General features: G+C 51.9%; 3 protein-coding genes across 4 annotated transcripts; 1 reads left to right on the forward strand and 2 right to left on the reverse strand.

Moving 5' to 3' along the window:
- Positions 1-144: 144 nt before the first annotated feature.
- LRRC73 (leucine rich repeat containing 73) lies at positions 145-4,436 on the reverse strand. Its single transcript, XM_044001091.1, has 6 exons — positions 4,055-4,436; positions 2,686-2,846; positions 2,074-2,196; positions 1,552-1,652; positions 685-910; positions 145-514 (listed from the first exon to the last, which is right to left on the reverse strand). The coding sequence occupies exons 1-6, from the start codon at positions 4,324-4,326 to the stop codon at positions 444-446; spliced, it is 954 nt and encodes a 317-aa protein (XP_043857026.1). The 5' UTR covers positions 4,327-4,436; the 3' UTR covers positions 145-443.
- A 2,954-nt stretch (positions 4,437-7,390) lies between these two features.
- On the reverse strand, positions 7,391-14,448 carry YIPF3 (Yip1 domain family member 3). The gene is made up of 9 exons (XM_044001090.1): positions 14,188-14,448; positions 11,586-11,783; positions 11,236-11,342; positions 9,901-9,946; positions 9,589-9,681; positions 9,239-9,370; positions 8,915-9,028; positions 8,552-8,675; positions 7,391-7,877 (listed from the first exon to the last, which is right to left on the reverse strand). Exons 1-9 carry the CDS (start codon positions 14,266-14,268, stop codon positions 7,741-7,743), a joined length of 1,032 nt encoding a protein of 343 aa, XP_043857025.1. The 5' UTR covers positions 14,269-14,448; the 3' UTR covers positions 7,391-7,740.
- POLR1C (RNA polymerase I and III subunit C) lies at positions 13,813-18,060 on the forward strand. Of its 2 annotated transcripts, XM_044001088.1 has the most exons (10): positions 13,813-14,000; positions 14,418-14,612; positions 14,700-14,771; positions 14,960-15,067; positions 15,309-15,441; positions 15,527-15,646; positions 16,074-16,226; positions 16,370-16,519; positions 16,881-16,997; positions 17,356-18,060. In XM_044001088.1, exons 1-10 carry the CDS (start codon positions 13,989-13,991, stop codon positions 17,472-17,474), a joined length of 1,179 nt encoding a protein of 392 aa, XP_043857023.1. In that variant the 5' UTR covers positions 13,813-13,988; the 3' UTR covers positions 17,475-18,060. The 2 variants fall into 2 exon arrangements, with proteins under 2 accessions (XP_043857023.1, XP_043857024.1); XM_044001089.1 differs by lacking the exon at positions 14,418-14,612.
- The last annotated feature ends 256 nt before the right edge of the window (positions 18,061-18,316 follow it).

Here is an 18,316-nt window from a genome sequence, read left to right on the forward strand (position 1 = left end):
CGCAGCACTGCCCTCTAGTGGTGACCACGTTTGGGTTCTTCAGTAGCTGTGGCCCGCAGACAGCGCTTGCTGGCTGCTAGGTCATCACTTCTTCAGAGTCCTTCGGAGCCTCTCCCACCCACCCCCAGTGACCATAGCCACACACCAGGTTGTGGAGTTTATAAAATCTACCGAGCCAGCGGGCTGCAGCCAGAGCTGCTAATGCAGCTAGGGGGTATCGCCCTGGGAACAAGTGCCACCACAAGGCCATTGAGTCAATCACAGCTGCCAGAACCACCCGCCTGCCCACCCTGCGGCCAGGGGGCTACCAGAACCCCGGGTACCACCCTCCTGAGACCCTAGGGCTTTGCCCTGCTCACAATGGCATGTGTACACACGGAAGGACACGCAGGGGCACGTGGAGGTTAGGGGTTGAGGGCGAGGGGTGGATTGAGTTGCAGGATTCACATCTCAGTCTCAGCCAACAGACCGTCTCCCAGCCCTGATGTCATCAGTACCATCTGGGAGCCGGGATCTGCAGAAGGGGTTTAAAAAAAAAAGGGTTACTGAGATTATTCGAAGTCGGGGGGGGGCGGGGCATGGAATGCAGTGTCTAGCTTGGGGTGAGCTGTCCCTTAGCTTGCCATATATGGAGTGGTGATTGTCTATTTCTTGCAGTTCACTTTCCTAGATTCTGGCTCTTACCGCTGGGGCAGATCCAGGATCCCCCCCTCTGGCGAGCATCGAGTTCCCCTCCTCGATCCCTATCCGGCACACGGCCCCCATCGCCTGCCGCAGCCGCCTCCTCCTCCTCCTCGCCCTCTGAGAGCAGGTCACAGATCTGCTGCTGCAGCTCCGGGCTGATGCTGTTCTCAGTTAACACCAGGCTCCGCAAAGCCGTGGGATAATTCTCCACCATGTCCAGCAGGGTCTGCGGGGTGATTTGTGGGAGAGGGATAGAGGCAGGAGGGTTAGTGATGTACACAGACGCCAGGTCTCCTCCCATCTCTAGCACGTGTTTCAATCCCACCCCCTGGAGCACGTAAAACTAGCAACTTCCCAGCCCTTATCCCGACCTCCTCTCTACCTCTTCCTCCCCCAGAGTGAGCCTAGACTGATTTCAGCAGCGCGGAGAGAAGGGGACCACAGTAACGTCAGGGAACACATGATTCACAAAGCGGGGAGGTGCCGTACGCTAGGATGCTTTTGTAGGCGGTGAAGAACTGCTCTTAACGTCCATTCAGCAGCTTCTAGCAAAGTGCTTCGCTTTTTGGGCGCTGACTTCGAGGAGGGGCCCCAGCCGAGGGTCGGTGAGACGTCGGACAAGCTCTACCGGCCCTCTCTGGGCTTGAATTAGAATACGAAGGGGTGGGACTAGGACATCGCCAAGATTCCTGGCTGTAAATCCTATCGTTTAACTCGGTGTTTCTATCCCCTCTGGAGGCACAAGGAAAGCGGGGAAAGTGTTGGATGCATTTTGTGTTGTCCAGACTTTTTATTTCCCCTGGTACCCAGCACTCCATTCTGCACATGATGGCCAAGCTGGCCGGGTTAGCTTCCTGGGCTCCTCACCTGGGCTGACTGGTTGGTAAGCCCAGTCCCCTCCAAGTCCAGGACCTCGAGGGTGCGGCTGGAGGCCACAGCCACAGCCAACATCCCTGCCACATGGTCACCTGGAGGGAGACATCCAAGGAGATCTTATTGCCCCCTCACATCGCTCAGCATCTCCCATTGCCCTAGCAACCACCATTTGCCCCACCTCCTCTGCTGAGTCAGGTTGGTGATTGGTTAGGTCCTCAGGTGCAGAATGGCTATGATTGGTGGGTAGAGGCCAGCAGACGCTGGTATTGGTGGATGTAGGGAGAAGCACAGTGATGGGTGGTGGGAGTGGGGGCGGGGAGAAAGTGTAACTATTGCCTCCTCTGGCCTCTCTCCCACTTGCTCAGCACCCTGGGCCTTACAGGATTCTAGGATTGCCAAGACAATGCTTCCTCCAGGTTGATCAGGAAATTGAGAAGCAAAGTCCCCCGCCCCCATTCTCACACTTTAAACTCCAAGTTCCTGTTGGGGGCAAGGGGTTTCCTGGTGCCTCACCCAGGGGGTTGTAGTCCAGATTGAGGACTCGGACCTGGGAGCTGTGGGCCACAGCGATGGCAAGTCTGCTCCAGCCCTTGGGGGTGATTCCAGGATTGGCGCTCAGGGTCAGCTCCTTAAGGCCTGGTGGGAGGGAGAAGTTGGTAGTACTGAGGTTTGTGACACCTGGGTCCTTTTCCAGACCACAGCCAGAGACCTGATAAAAGCCCCTGCCACTCCATCAAGATATGTGACTTCACCTCCCCCCCCCCAGGTCCTCACAAAAAATCAGCCCAGTCGCTCTTCTACTAGTTGCTCGAAACATAGTGGGTGTGTGACCTCTATTCATTCTTCACCCTGGAGGGTCATATTGGGGCATTTCCAAGAATACAGTCCCCTCAGGGGTCCAAGAGTGACTTCAGGTATCCCATCCCCTAAATGTGTTAGGCTCTGTAATCCAGACTCCATCCCCTAAACACTAAAACCTCCCACCCTTAGAAGTGGAACTGATCAAACTGCTGCAGAAGGAGCCAAGATAGCCTCAGGAGAAGTCAACCCAGCCCCAGCCTGGGCCCAGACCCAACTAAATTCCCTTGCCCCTTTGGCCAGAACCCTGAGCACTGCCCTCCTCACCTGACTTGGCCCCGTCAGGGGGCAGGAGACCACAGATGAGATTGATGGCTTCATCCCCCAGCATGCAGTCACCTAAGTCTAGGGCCACAAGGGCAGGGTGCAGAGCCAGGGCAGGGTTGAGCAGGGCCAATCCAGCATCTGTCAAGGGGCTCCCATGAAGGCTGGGAATGGGGAGAACAGTGGGGTGGTCATTGCTATCATCAGGCCCCAGCCTCTCAACATGAAAAGTTGTCTTCCTTTGGGGTAGGGGGCTCTCCATACATTGTGGTGATGGTGGTAGGACAGGGTGGGGTGGGGGTTCAGAGAGGAAGGTGGAAGGAAGCCACATACAGTCAGCCAAAGTATCACAGAGGGGCCTGGGAGGCAGGAGAATTCCAGGGTCAAAGTGAAAGTGGCTTCAGGGCTCTATGGGGCAGGGGGGAGGGCTGTGGAAGGATCAATTTTTGGGAGAAAGCTCAGTCTGAGGGGATTGAGGGATTGGTGGAAGGAGAAGGGAAGACTCTGGGGGTGTGGGGGTCTATTGGGGGAATTAAAAGAGGAAAGAAAGCTAGGGCATATTAGGGTGGGAGGTTAGGAGTATCTGGTTAGAATTTAGGGCAGAGGGATTTGGGTGGGCATCCTGCATAGGAAAGGGGGCTATCCGAATGAATATTCAGGGTTGGGAATTAGGTTTTCATCTTGGGAACAAAATTAGAAGGTGTTAGAACTCAGAGACGGGGGCAGGGGTTTGAGATGAAGTTATGGGGAATGTTAATTAGACCCTGAGTGGAAAGTTAGGGAGAATCTGCCCTAATCGAAATTTTAAGGGTTCAGAAAGAGATTAAAAGAGGTCAATTAGGGCAGATCTTGACCTCTTCTGGAAGATTACAGGAGAGAGCACCTCAGAGAGAGTTATTAAAGGAGCATTCCACTCCGGGAGGGATGGTGTGGATGGGGTATGTTAATTCATAAGATTCAGAGCTAGAAAGAACCTTAGGGGATCAATCTAGGCCTCCCTCTTTATAAATGAAACTGAAGCCTAGAAAGAAGTGAATTGTACAAGGTCACAAAGGTATTATTAAATGAAAGAGTCAGAATAACGGCGCAGGGGGGAAGAGGAGGAGATTAACGGGTGTCTCTGGGAGGGGATTAAGATAGGGGGCACAAGAAGTGACAGGTGTGTGGGGCTGAGGTTAGGGGGTCCTCCTGTGTGTGGAGGGGGTTAGGTTGGGAGGGTCTCATCCAAGGAAGGGGTGGACGTGTGTGCCTTAAATTGGGCGGTGCCTGGTAGTACGAATGGGGGGATGACTCACGGGAGACAGGGTGAGGTTCCGGGGTGTGGCCCCCTGCCCACCCACCTCCTTCCCCAGCCCGCTCCTGGGGCACTCACAAGAGGGACTGGACGGAGCGGTTGACCCTCAGGGCTTCGGCCAGCTGCTTGACGCGCCCGGGACTGGACACGACGCCCAGGTTGAGGTTCAGCTGCGCCAGGGACGAGGCTCCAGCCAGGGCGCGGCAGATGCGGGCGAAGTCGCGGTCGCAGAGGCGGCAGCCGCGCAGGGACAGCAGGCGCACGGCGTTGTCCCGCAGGCCGCGGCAGATGTCCCGCACCTCGGCGCTCGACAGCGGCTCCCCGGAGATCTGGATGGAGCTGGGCAGCATCGTCGCAGCCGCGGGGCCGGGCCGTGGGGGCCGCCGGGGGCGAGGAGCCGGGCACCCGGGCGTGCGCGGGGGCGCGCGGCGGGCCGTGCGCTCCGTGCCTGCGGGCCCCGGTCCGGGGCTCCACTGCCCCCCCGCTAGAGACGGCGCTGCGGCCCGGCTCTTGCGGGCGGGGTGCCGGCCGCGACACAGGCGCCCTGGGAGCCCCGAGCCCCGGGTCCCGCGCGGCAGGCGGAGGCGTCTCCGGCTCCGGGGCCTCGGCTCATGGCGCGTGGCCCCGGACCCAGGCGGGCCCGGCCCGGACGGAGCACGTGCCCCGGGGCTTCTTCCTGCACCTGCTCCCCCTCCTTGAAGTCTTCTCTCCCTGTCTCCCTTGGGCCGGGCGGGCGCTGGTTACCGCCCCGGGAGCCGCGGCCGAAGGGCCCCGCTGCGGAGAGCTGCGGCTCTGGCTCGGCTCGGGCTCCGGCCTGGGGCTCGGGCGGCTTTGCCGGGGAGGGCGGCCGGTTTCCACGGCAACGGCCGCGTCACGGCCTCTCGCCCCGCCCTCTCCCAATCCAATCCTCACTCCACTGACAGGCCAACGGGTTAGCAGGTGCCCGGGCCGGGGAAGGGGCTCGTGACAGCCCCCTGTCAGTCCATCCAGGTGAGAGGGACTCAGGACAGGAGGCAGTGTGCATGGGCGGGGCGACCCCACCCCCTTACGTCCCAGGATCGCGGGGTTAAAACTGGAAGGTAAGATTGCTAGCAGGGTCCCCTCCCCTCCTACAGAACTAGGGTCACTGAGGGGCGTCAACCGGGACTGGACAGACGGTTGAGGCGGACCACGATGGGGCCGAGCCCTGCGTGAAGTGGCGTGTGTATGTGTGCAGGCGGCCCAAGGGTCTGCATTACAGGTCACCACCCCTGAGCCCGATGCCTCCTCTTCTAGTGGTCTGGGACCCGGTGCTTTCCCGACCCCGCCATCCTTCCCAGGCCCTTTAATTCGTCCCCACCTTCCCTTGACTCCTCCTCCCCAGTATCGCTGCTCTTCTTTGCCCCGCCTCTTTTCTGTCTGGGCCGCAATGACGTGCAGCGTCTAGTGCGTGGGGATTCCGTGGGCCTCGGCCGATTACCCAGTTCACCTCGCGCCCAAGAGGCAACTGGCCTGTCCCGGCAGGAGGGAAGATTTTCTCCTTCCACGACTTGAGGGACGTGCGCTAGCCAGCACCCCCTTCCTCAAAAGCTTTCAGGGTTTGAGCCTAGTGTCCACGGGTGTCAGCACGGAAGAAGGCCCAAGGGGAGAAGCGCGAGCGAAACCATGGAAGTAGTAAAGGCAAAGGTGGGAAGGAGAAACCTGGGCAGCCGGATAACCAAGCAGCAGGGGGGTTTTTTGTTTGTTTTTTTAAGTTTTTTTTTTTTAGTGAGGCAATTGGGGTTAAGTGACTTGCCCAGGGTCACACAGCTAGTAAGTGTTAAGTGTCTGAGGCCGGATTTGAACTCAGGTACTCCTGACTCCAGGGCCGGTGCTCTAACCACTGCGCCACCTAGCTGCCCCAGCAGCAGGTTTTTAATCGTGTCCGACTCCTCTTGACCCCATTTGGAGTTTTCTTGGCAAAGAAGCCGGAGTAATTTTGCCATTTCCTTCTCATTTTACAGATGAGAAGCCGAGGTGAACTCAGATTTGAACTCAGGTAGAGTTTTTCTGACTCCAGGCCTGGACACTAACCACTGCACCCCAAAACACGGATGCACTTCGCCTAGAAGCAGCACTGGGCCAGGAGTCAAGACCCTGTTAAAATTAGGCCTCGGGGCAGCTAGGTGGCACAGTGGATAGAGCACTGGCCCTGGAGTCAGGAGTACCTGGGTTCAAATCCGGCCTCAGACACTTAACACTTACTAGCTGTGTGACCCTGGGCAAGTCACTTAACCCCAATTGCCTCACTAAAAAAAAAAAATTAGGCCTCAAGACACTAGCTATGTGACCCAGGGCAAAGTCACTTAACCTGTTTACCTCAGTTTCCCCAGCTGTAAAATGGAGATAAGAGGATTAAATGAGATATTTGTAAAGTACTTAGCACTTAGTGCAAGCTAAATAAATGCTTATTCCCTTTCATGTAAATAAATAATTTCCTCTCACGGAACCCATTTCTTCATCTGTAATATAGGGCTTGCCCCATGTCTACTAACTGCTGCCAGTATTGTGGGCCTCAAATGTAATGGTGCTTTGTAACTGGAAGCAATGTTTAAGTGTCAACTGTTATCATTATTCCTGGGAAAAAATCAGAGGCAGGGAAACCCAGAGAGGAAATGCTTTCTGGCTGGCTCCCCTAGGTGTAAATTGGAAGCCTAGAGTTACTATAGCATCCATGCATCTGAACATGAGTTAGTACTGAAGAGGATAGAGGGACCAGGAAGGACTACACAGCAGAACATAATAGTTTGCTCACTCAAAATCTCAGCAATGTGGGAATGAAGTCTTCTCCACCCAGGGCTGCCTTCAAGTTGAGATGTTTTGGCCCCCATATCTCAAAGGTTTTGAGTTAAAGGATGCACAAGAAGTTTCACCAGCATATACTCCAGGGAAAACCCCAAATCCCCCATACCCGTGCTAGACTTTCTCCCCTCCTCAACTCCCATAGTCACGTCAATTGTTTTAGTCTTGTCCCTAGCACCCAGTGCCCCTTTAACCGACCAGAAACTTTGTGTAGTTTTAAGATATTAAGGGTAAAGGGAAGAGTCTTATCAAAGCTTATCTACAAGTGTAGTCGCCACACACAATCGGTTGCCCAATGCAGATTCTGGGCTAGGTGGACTGGAAAGTCCATCAACTGTAACAGGGCATATGCTGGGAAAGGCCGGGTCCAGTTCTGTGCTGTATGCATAGGAAACACAAGCTGTTTGGGTCATGTACCCACTTTGGCCCTGAATCTCTTGTCTGCCCTGCTGTTGCTACTCAGTCTTCTGACCACATTTTCACACCCTGCCCCCACTACAGAAATTAATGTGACTGGATGAAAAGAGGGGATGTATTATAACCACAACCAGCAGAGGAAGGTGGCGATGGCAGGCCACTGGAATAGTAGCTGAATTTCCAGATCCCAATTAATCTTTTAATTACCAAGTCTATAATTAGCAAGATGATGCAGAGAAAATGCAAAGGGGGGAAGGTGGTGAGGGGACCCAGAGGACCGGACATACTTTCTGCCCTGGAAGGACAGCCCTGATCCTGGGGAAGGATCTCCAGGCTACAGGCTCTTCAAAAGCCCAGAAGAGATGCAGGGATATTTGTGGGGGAGGCAACAGTTCCACAGAAGCCCTGGCCCCCATCAAAAAGACACAGGTCACCAACACCGTCCTTTAATCCTCTTCCCCACGATGCTGTGGGGATCAGCAAGCTGAATTCGAGTGGAGGGGATATTTGAGAGCACCAGGATGGGTTCAGTGTGGCTGCAGGGTCAGGGCAACAGCCTTGGCTGTGGCATTGAGCACGGCAACAGGCAGCCCGGCAACAGGAATGTCCCGGGGGACTCTCTGGATCGGGGGGACGTTGGGGCCCTCAAGGGTGTCCAGGATCCCTGAGAAAAGGAAGAAAAGAGTTGAATACTGGGAAGGGGCAGGAAACTTCTGACTGGCTTAGACTGGGTACTGAAGCACAATCCCCCATGGATACTCTCCTGGGACCCTGCAGGTCATCCCCAGGAACCTGGAACCCTGGGGAATCTTCTTAAAGTCATAGTGTACCTGAAGTCTCTAGGTTTGTTAATGGTGTCTCCCACACTGGGACAGGAATGTACCTAACCTAACCTAGCCTAGAGATGGTAGTGATTCTCCTACCTTAAGAGTAGGCCTTTTGTATCCTCAATGCTTGGCATTAATGGCTTAATAAATGCCTAGTGCTCACTTCAATGAAGAGACACTCTCAAGAAGTATGGAAGGAGAGGGGCAGCTAGGTGGCGAAGTGGATAAGCACCAGCCCTGGATTCAGGAGGACCTGAGTTCAAATTTGACCTCAGACACTTGACGCTTACAAGCTGTGTGACCCTGGGCAAGTCACTTAACCCTTATTGCCCCGCCCCCCTCCCCCCCACCACCAAAAAAAAGTATGGAAGGAGCATGAGGGAGGAGACAGGATTAGAGCAGGGCCCCCTCCACCTCCAGTACTGGATCTAAACTGGACAAAGCAGCCAATGGTCACTCTCAATTCCCCTACCCCTAACCCCCCTACCCGTAGCCCATATCCGGTACTTACCCTCCACAACTTTGTGGTAGGCAAAGTGCAAGTAGAGTAAGAAGAGCATGTGTAGGGTAGCAAGGGTTCCGCAAAGAAGCAGTCGCTGTGTGGGACCCACTGTCCTTGATACTAGCACTGCCACCTGGGGTCAAAAAAGATGTCACAGTTCACATAAACCTGGCCCATCCTGGGACAAACACTGTGGGCGGGAAGGACAGCTGGGGGGGGAGGGCAGCTGTCTTGACACAGGACTGAATGACCTCTATTCATGTCCATGACCTTGGTGGGGTGGGGGTGGAAGGAGACTCCACCCACTCATGAGCCATATTAGATTCATGCCCATACTCAAGACTTCCTCTCAAACCCTCACCCCCCACTCACCATTCGCAGGGTGGACAGCCCACCCACCAACAGCCAGAAGAGATAGAAGAGGGCATGGAGATGGATGTTGTAGGTGATGAAGAGAACAATGCAATGCCCAAAGAGTCCGTAGCCCTGAGGGATGAGGAAAGGAGATAGCATTTGGTGGCAGGCCTGGGAAAATTCCCAATTCCACCCTGGGGTCTCTGGTGGCACCAAGTCTCAGACTCCAGGGCTAGTGGACACCTCCCATTCAGGCCCTGGTCAGCTAAGGCGTGAGCCCAGCTGAAAGCCAAAGAGGCTGCTCTGTCTGTTGCTGCCCACCCTCCCATCCGAATCTCTTACCAGAAGTGCCAGCATCTGCAGCATGGTGATCTGCGCATTACACAGGTAGGCCAAGAAGTAAATGAAGGACGAGACGCCCAGCCAGTAGCCAAAGCAGGTGCCAATGGCAGTGCCCATTAGGGTACCTTCTCGCTGGAGGGGGGGTAGGACTGATTTAAGCACCCACAGCCAGCCCCGCCCTCACACCTCCCTTGCTGTTTTCCTCTAGAGTCTGAGTCCCCTTCAGCCAGCTCTCCCAAGCAGCCATTCACCCTTGGTCCCAGTGTTTCCCACTTCATCTAGAGTACCCAAGAACAGGTCCTAAAGGCCTCCGGCAGTCTCCGGCAACCCCAGCAACCCCGTCAGCTTACAATAATGGTATCAGACGTCTTCATCCCATGGAGGAGGATGGCAACCAGGGTGAACACCAGCATGAGAGGCCCGTAGAGCTCACCAGCAATTTTCTGTGGAGACACTAGCTCAGGTTGGGATGTTCAGATGCCCGACGGCCTCCCCTTCTCCTCTGCCCTCCTGGCCACATTTCCCACCCCACCTGTCAGTGGCTTTGCCCAGGCCTTCTAAGCGCCAGCACATTCAAACTGCTGCTCCTTCCTGGGCTATCAGTCCTTACTTGGGAATGTTTCTGGGGACACCGAGTGACCAAAGGGATCATTGTCACTTACCTGGGGAAAGTTGACCATCTTGACAGGGATCATGGACTCCAGGAGCCTATAAGATAAAAGGTGTGAGAGTAGGGCAGGGTTGGGGGTAACTGTTTCTTTTTGTTTTCAATATTTTCAATATTTAGAATTTTCCCCCACCAAATTACATGTAAAATACAGATTTTGACATCAACTTTTTCAAACTTTGTGTTCCAAATTCTCTTCCCCTTCCCCTCTCCACTCCCAAGAACTCAAGAAATTCAGTATAAGCTGGGGGATTTTTTTTCTTTCTTTCTTCCACTATGTGTTGTTACCAGGAGGGGAAAGTCTTTGAGGATGATTGGGCCATCAGGAAATAAGGAGATCATAGAGAGGCCTAGAGGATAGGAAGATTGTGGACTGCATACAAATGTGTCTGTCTCACCGGGGCTGAGGAGCAGGAAGGGGGGGGTTTAATGTCACTGAGAAATAATCCTCCTGCTCCCCCTGGCATGACTGGATTTAGAGTCGAAAGGCACAGTGTAGTTCAGCACTGTCGGTGGATGAGTAAAAAGGCTCAGAAAGTGTAAGATACTTGTTCAGGATCACAGTCATACCTCTATGTCATGATTAAAGTTTATAGGGGCAGCTAGGTGGCGCAGTGGATAAAGCACCGGCCCTGGATTCAGGAGTACCTGAGTTCAAATCCGGCCTCAGACACTTGACACTTACTAGCTGTGTGACCATGGGCAAGTCACTTAACCCCAATTGCCCAGCAAAAAAAAAAAAAAGTTTATAAAGCACAACAGAACAGTCCTGTCAATAGGCAGGGCAAGCATCATCCCTATGTTGAAAATGAGGAAACTGAGGCTGAGAAGTATAGTGACTTACCCCAAATCTCAGAGCTACATGGTGTAAGAGCCTGGATCTGAACCCAGGTTCCCTGCCATCAAACCCAGTGGTCTCTCCACTACAGCACACATTCTACGTTACTGAATGTTGATGATGCTCAGGTCAATGTATTAAGTGTCAGACAGAGAAAGAGGTAAGACACTGCTTATCTTAGGAGGCTGGAAGAAAGGCTGAGCCCATTAACGACTGTGATAGGAAGTTGGGAGATGCAGGCAAATGCCCTGTCTCTTTCCTCTTAGAACCTTAGTGTTCTTGTGAAGAACTACGTGGAGGAATGTGGCTTTCACAGGCGCCTGGCTCTGAGATTAGGGTTCTACTCTAGGCCCAGGCTCGTAGAGTGAAAGGCCTGCCAGGGTGTCACCAAGGGGCACGTACGTGTGTAGGGATCAGGGAAGCACGAACTGCATGGCTGGTCCTCGCCCAGGTGACAGAGAGCAGCTAGGCTGGAAAGAAGAGAACTCTTACCGGCTTCGAACCTGGGCAGGCTCCACATCAAAGTAAGGCCTGAGGATGTCGATGTTAGCATAGAGGCTGAAGGCTTTGGAGGCCTGTCTCTTCCCCGCCTGCCACATCTGAAAGAAAGGGATAAGGAAGGTGACCCACTGAGATCCTATTCTGATGTCTAGAAACTAGCTCTAGGCTCTGTTTGCCTTTTTGTCCATGGAAAAAGTCATAGAATCTTCCAGAATAGAAGAGGTTCCTGTCTGTCTGGCACAATATAGAAACCATCCTGCCTTAAGATGGGGAAACAACTAGAAAAGCTTAGACAGAGCCTTGCTTCTTGTTAGCCTACTAGAAGCTCGGGTATTGCTTACTTGGTCAGCCACCTGTCGACTTAGCTGTCCCTTGAAACCCTTCATCCCCAGGAATTCTCCATCCTCCTCCTCAGCAGCAGCTGCATCGGCGTCCACCTCTTCTTCACGGAGCCGCTGGTGTAGCTCCCCCATATCTTCGAAGCTAGAGCCTGATGTGTCATCCATGTTTTCCATATCAATCACCGCAGAGCCGCCACCCTGTGGGTATAGGTCTATCTGATCCAGACTGAATCTGCCTGGTACTCACATCACATCAGTACTCTCCTCCCCTCTAACTAGAAGGCAGGGCCATGGGTTCCAGGGCTTGTATTTAAAGGAGTGAGAAATGTTCGTGTCTGAGGCTCAGAACAGTTTTTCTCCCCATTTCCCACCAGCTAAGGACTTTGGGACTTCACGCCTATACCTTTCCCCACTGTCAGCTTCCTTTTGTGTGTTGTCTTCCTCCATTAGATTGTCACCTCCTTGAGGACAGGAGCTGTCTGTTTTTATTTGTATCACCAGCACTGTGCTAAGGGCTTAATAAAGGTTTACTAATTGGTTGATCTAGGGGCAGCTAGGTGGTACAGTGAATAGAGCACCGGTCCTGGAGTCAGAAGGACATGAGTTCAAATCCGGCCTCAGTCACTTGACACTAGCTGTGTGACCCTGGGCAAGTCACTTAACCCCAATTGCCTCACCCCCCACCCCCCCCAAAAAAAGATCTAGGGGCTGCTAGGTGGCACAGTGGATAAAGCACTGGCCTTGGAGGACCTGAGTTCAAATTCGACTTCAGACACTTGACACGTACTAGCTGTGTGACCCTGGGCAAGTCACTTAACCCTCATTGCCCCACAAAAAACAAAAACAAAAACAAAATAATTGGTTGATCTTTCTGATCCATCCATTCAGCCAGTACCACTTCCTGTTTATTTTATCTAAAGATTAGGGTTGTGGGTGGATTGAGGAAGGGGCTTTGTTCCTCAGTTGTTAGACTTGGTGGCTTTCCTAAAACATAACATCTAATTTTATCTCTGAAAACTCAGTACATGCGTGCATAAGTATATACACACTCAAAGAGCTTCAAAAGTGCCCTGCTGCCCTTAAAAATAGTACAAAAACCCGGCTGGCATTTCAAACCCACCACAAGCTGGTTTTCACCTTCTTTTCCAGGCTTATTTCATATTACTCCCATTCATGTACTCCTTTTTTTTCCCCCCAAGCAAACTGGACTGCTAAGTATTTCGATAGCATTTCACCTCTTGCCTTTATAACTTTTGCACAAATGGCTCCTCATGTCTGGTAGTCCTTCAGCTTGCTATACCTCTAGCTTCCTCCAAAGCCCAACTGAGGCACCATTTCCTTGATTCCTTTTCTGCACCCTTTAGTTAGTAGTCCTCTTCCGGCCCCCCCACCCAACCCCCCCAGTAGAATGAAATGCTCCTGAGGACAGGGACTATACTGGTTTTCCTCTTTGTGTCCCTAATGCCTAGGGCAGTGCCTTCCACATACTTAGCACTTAATAAACCAAGTCTGAATGGAATCTTCCTGTCTCTCCCAACTCTAGTGTTTGCTGTAAAATCTTGAGACTTGCCAGGCTCTAGCCAGATAAACTAATGTCCTGTCCTCTAGCCAGGTTTCCTTCTCTCCAAAGAGGACAGAGAATGAGTTTCCCTGAACATTTTCTCTCTCTCCACCACTTCCCTCAACAATTAGAGGCAAAGTGTCTCAAATGCTCTCCTATGGCTGTCCTAAGTTCCGAGGTCAGAATACATTCCTCATAGATTTCCACCCATGTCGAAGTATTTCCTACACCTGGAATGCTGCCCTTTCCCCTGGCTGATATCCTTCAAGGTACAGCTTAAATGATGTCTCTTTTATCGAATGTTTTCTTATCTTCGTGCCCCCCCCCTTACGTCCTCTTGGAATTACTTTATATTTCCTTCATTTATACATACAACTTCCTTGTTCCCCACCCCACATAAAGCTCTTCTTCAACTTAGCTGGAATCTTCCACGGGGCCAGTTTTCTCCTTTCCCATGGCATTTATCACAATTCCTTCAGAGCAAGGACTGAACTTCAAAGTTCTCTGAAGGATGCAGTAGAGGCTCCATAAAAGTGTGTTGAAGGAGCGAATTCATCCTCCTTAGTGGGCCAGCTTGAGGCTCCTGAGACCAACCCAGTCCTCCCCCGCTCCCCCTGAATATTAAGCGCTTCCCTGCCCTCAGTCATTCCTTGTTTGGCTACTGACTTTACGGGTGGCTCATCTCAAGCTCAAAGTCAGATGCTGTGTTTTTTCTCCAGCTCCACGCAGGTCTGGAGAAAGAAAAAAGTGGTGATACCGAAGGGGCAGATTAAGGTTAGGCATAGAGACGAGCTTCCCCGACTCACGGTTTCCTCTTCTGTAAAACAAGGGCACTGGACTAGATGCTTTGCAAGGTAAGCCCCCAGTTCTAAATCCCAGGGCCTGGCATGGGATTGGAACGGGGAAGTAAAAAACGTGGAGAGAGACCCTGCCTTCTCAGAGGCAGGGGGATAGCCGTAATGACCTCGGGAGGGATCTGCCGGCCTCCAGGCCGCCCAGTCCGGGAAGGGTGAGGGCAGAGTGGGGTCCCAGGGTCATTACCTGGATATTCTCCTCGAAGCCCCCCCACTCGGGGGAGGCCCCATTCCGGGTACCTCCCGCCGGGGCTACCGGGCTCGCCATGTCCCTCGAAGGTTTCCGTCACTCGGGTTCGCGCAGCTACTGCGCGGAGGAGTTAGGGAGGGCCCAGCCCCTGGGAAGGAAGGGGTGTGGGGGAGACAGGCGTCCCCCCACCTTGGGATGCTCCAAGAGGAAGACGACCGGATGTTTAGGCGACTCCGCCCGGAAGCTGTAGACGTGGAAATAAGCAGGTCCATTCTGTCTCGCGAGACCCAGACGCTTGTCGCCACGGCGACGACGCGAGACTAGTACGCGTGCGCCAGTCACGTGGCTGTAAGATGGCGGCCTCCGGAGCAGTGGAGGAGATGAGGACCCGCGTGGTGCTCGGGGAATTCGGGGTCCGGAACGTAAGGCTGGAGTGACGAATGGGGCCGGGATCAGTACGGAGGGCAGGGTCCCGGGCCCTAGTTTCACGTTGCACCTCTTTCCTTTAGGTTCATACCACGGACTTTCCGGGAAATTACTGCGGCTATGATGATGCGTGGGACCAGAGCCGCTTCGAGAAGGTGAGGGCAGGGGCGCTGGGAAGGGTAGTGCGGGACCCGCGAGCCCTTCGGAGGGGAGGGGAGGGGAAGGCGAGCCCTGGCAGCTGAAGGACCTGAACACAAGCCTGTGCCACACAGGGGGGATGCCGGTGAATCCTAAACCGATTTTAGGCACTGAGTCATTGCGCCCCCACCCCCCACCCCTTTAGGAATTCCGTGTGGATGTGGTGCACATGGATGAAAGCTCGCTGGAATTTGATATGGTTGGAATTGATGCTGCCATTGCCAACGCTTTTCGGAGGATCTTGTTAGCCGAGGTAATGACGATACTTACTTTTGGAGGAGGGGTGACGACGAGACTGTAAAATAGTGGAGGGGGAGGGAGATGTGGAAAGGCACGAACCACCCAGTCCTATACTCAACCTTCTGGTTGCTGGTGCTTGTTCCCTGTCAGTTAAGGTAGTCAGTCCCTAGACATAGGGAATGTTTCTTCCTAGGTGTAGGGGAAGAGAGGATCTGTTATGTGTTTCTAAGGATCAGTATCATTTCTTTATCCAGGTTCCAACCATGGCTGTGGAAAAAGTCTTTGTGTACAACAATACCTCCATTGTGCAGGATGAGATACTGGCCCATCGTTTGGGTCTCATTCCTATTCGTGCTGATCCTCGGCTTTTCGAGTACCGGAACCAAGGTAGGAGAGCAGATTTGTGTAGGGTAAAGGAGACAGGTTGTGGGGTTGGTATGAAATAACTCTTGCTCTCTTTTTTCATATTCAGGTGATGAAGAAGGCACTGAGATAGACACATTGCAATTTCAGCTGAAGGTCAAGTGTACCCGTAATCCTCAAGCTGCCAAAGACTCCTCTGATCCCAATGAACTTTATCTCAATCATAAAGGTGAGTGGTGACAAAGGTTGAGGAAACAAAGGTAAAAATCCAGCTCTTTTATATGATCTTAGGTAAATTAGGGTTTTTTTGGGGGGGGCAGGGCAGTGGGGGTTAAGTGACTAGCTTAGGGTCACGCAGCTAGTAAGTGTTAAATGTCTGAGGCCAGATTTGAACTCAGGTACTCCTGAATCCAGGTCCAGTGCTTTATCCACTGCCCCACCTAGCTGCCCCAGTAAATTAGTTTTTAAGCACCAATCTCCTGTGTAAAATGAACCCAGTGATGCCCGGGGAAGCAGGAGCATCTGCCACATCACTAGATCATAGTTTAAGAGCTAGAACTGACCAGAGGCCAGCTAGACCCTCAGTAACACCTGTCTTCCAAAATTTACCCTAATTCTTTCCCAGGAACTGACATGTTCTTTGTCTTATCCTGTAGTATACACAAAGCACATGACATGGATACCCCTGGGAAACCAAGCAGATGTTTTCCCAGAAGGCACCATTCGTCCTGTGCATGATGACATCCTCATTGCTCAGCTACGGCCTGGCCAAGAGCTTGACCTACTTATGCATTGCGTCAAAGGCATCGGTAAGGATTGTTGAGTGGATGCTACTCCAGCTGTATTAGGCCTGAGGATGGTCCTAAAACTTTTGAATTAGAAAAGGCTAATGATATTATAGTGCAGCATGGAACGTAAGGGGGCTGATAACTGCTTTGCTTTTCCTCTCCAGGGAAAGACCATGCGAAATTTTCTCCAGTAGCCACTGCCAGCTACAGATTGTTGCCAGATATCACTTTACTCCAGCCAGTAGAGGGCGAAGCAGCTGAGGAGCTGAGTCGATGCTTTTCACCTGGTGTCATTCAGGTGCAAGATGTCCAAGGTATCTGTAGAAAGGGATGATCATATCCCCATGTCTTAGAATCTCTTAAGGTGGGGGCGGCTAGGTGGTACAGTGGTTAAAGCACCGGCCCTGGATTCAGGAGTACCTGAGTTCAAATCTAGCCTCAGACACTTGACACTTACTAGCTGTGTGACCCTGGGCAAATCACTTAACCCCCATTGCCCCGTGCAAAAAAAAAAAAAAATCTCTTAAGGTACTTCTTAGTTGCCACATTTCTTGATTCTTACTTTTCTTTCTCGGGATTCTTAAATTTACAACATCTTGCTCATAGCAAGCATTAAATTTGTTAAACCAGTTTTGCCTCTTCTGACAGAAACGGTCATCTGGTTTATTTTATCAGGAAAAAAAGTAGCCACAGTTGCCAACCCCCGCCTGGATACCTTCAGCCGAGAAATCTTTAGGCATGAAAACCTTAAGAAGTTGGTGCGGCTTGCTCGAGTACGGGATCACTACATATGTGAGTGTTAGAGGAAGGGGAAATTAAGAATGGTATAAAAAAACTGAAAAGCACACTCCCATTTCACACCCAGGCACTTTTAGGATTCCCTGCAGCTGAATGCTGTATATTGTCTCTTACAGTTAAAAATGTGAGCGTTTGGGGACAGCTAGATGGCACAGTGGATAAAGTACCAGCTCTGAATTCAGGAGGACCCAAGTTCAAATTCGGCCTCAGACACTTAACACTAGCTATGTGACCTTGGGCAAGTCACTTAACTGTCATTTGCGCCCCCGGCCCCCGCCACCCCCCCTAGCTTTTTACAAAGCAGACTATTCCTAGCATACATAGGAAATTCTTAAATGTTTTTGTATTACAGTCTCAGTGGAATCAACAGGTGTCTTGCCCCCTGAGGTTCTGGTGAGCGAAGCCATCAAAGTTCTAATGGGAAAATGTCGGCGTTTCATGGATGAGTTGGATTCAGTTCAGATGGACTGAGTATCTTGCAGAGACTTAGTGGGAGACAACACCTGGATGGCAAGATCGTTCACTCTGGGAGGAGGCCCCACTCTATCTAAATATTAAACTCTGGCTACCTAAAAGACTACTAAGAGAACATCAGTGGGAGTTGGGGGTGGGGTATTATTGCTGACACAGCTTCTCAGAGCCATTCAGGATTATTCCTGATTGCTCTTTTTGAAATGTCAGCTGTTCAATGAAAAGATCTGATACTGTTTGCAACAGTATCTGGTTTATAGACTGTGTTTACCAAATCAGTGGGAAAAAGGGAGGACAACAACATAAAGAACACCAGCCTCAAAGTGCCACATGAATTAGCATATACTATGAGAAAGGCAGCTTGTATGTTAAACTTGTGTATCAAACTCAGATTTTTTACTGACATGCAGAAATGTGCCTCAGAGTTAATGTTTCTACAAAAAGGCTCTAAAAACAATAAAAAAACTACCATGAAATCACAAGATGTTAAAAAATATCACAACACAATAAATACAACTGTTCCCTTCATGGCCCCAACCACACACGAGTATAAAGAGTTTGACTGAGGCAGCAGTCAAAGCTAGTATAAGGCATGTTCCAAACCTGCCTTTGTGGTCAACAGAAAGACTTAAAATACTACAACAGAACACTTGAGTGTGTGGAGGACAGGAAGTCTGTGCAATACAGATAGACACACTGGATTTGAAACCCTTCCTCCCAGTTTTCCCATGTCCTCTATCCTGTGGGTCCATGAGCTACAGAATCCTCTTGCCAAATACATTTCCAGCTCATTTTAGATTTTACGAGGCCTGGGTGTTACCCTTTGTCATAACCTTGGAGGG

Source organism: Dromiciops gliroides, chromosome 4, assembly GCF_019393635.1.
Source record: "Dromiciops gliroides isolate mDroGli1 chromosome 4, mDroGli1.pri, whole genome shotgun sequence".
In the NCBI taxonomy this organism is placed as follows: domain Eukaryota; kingdom Metazoa; phylum Chordata; class Mammalia; order Microbiotheria; family Microbiotheriidae; genus Dromiciops; species Dromiciops gliroides.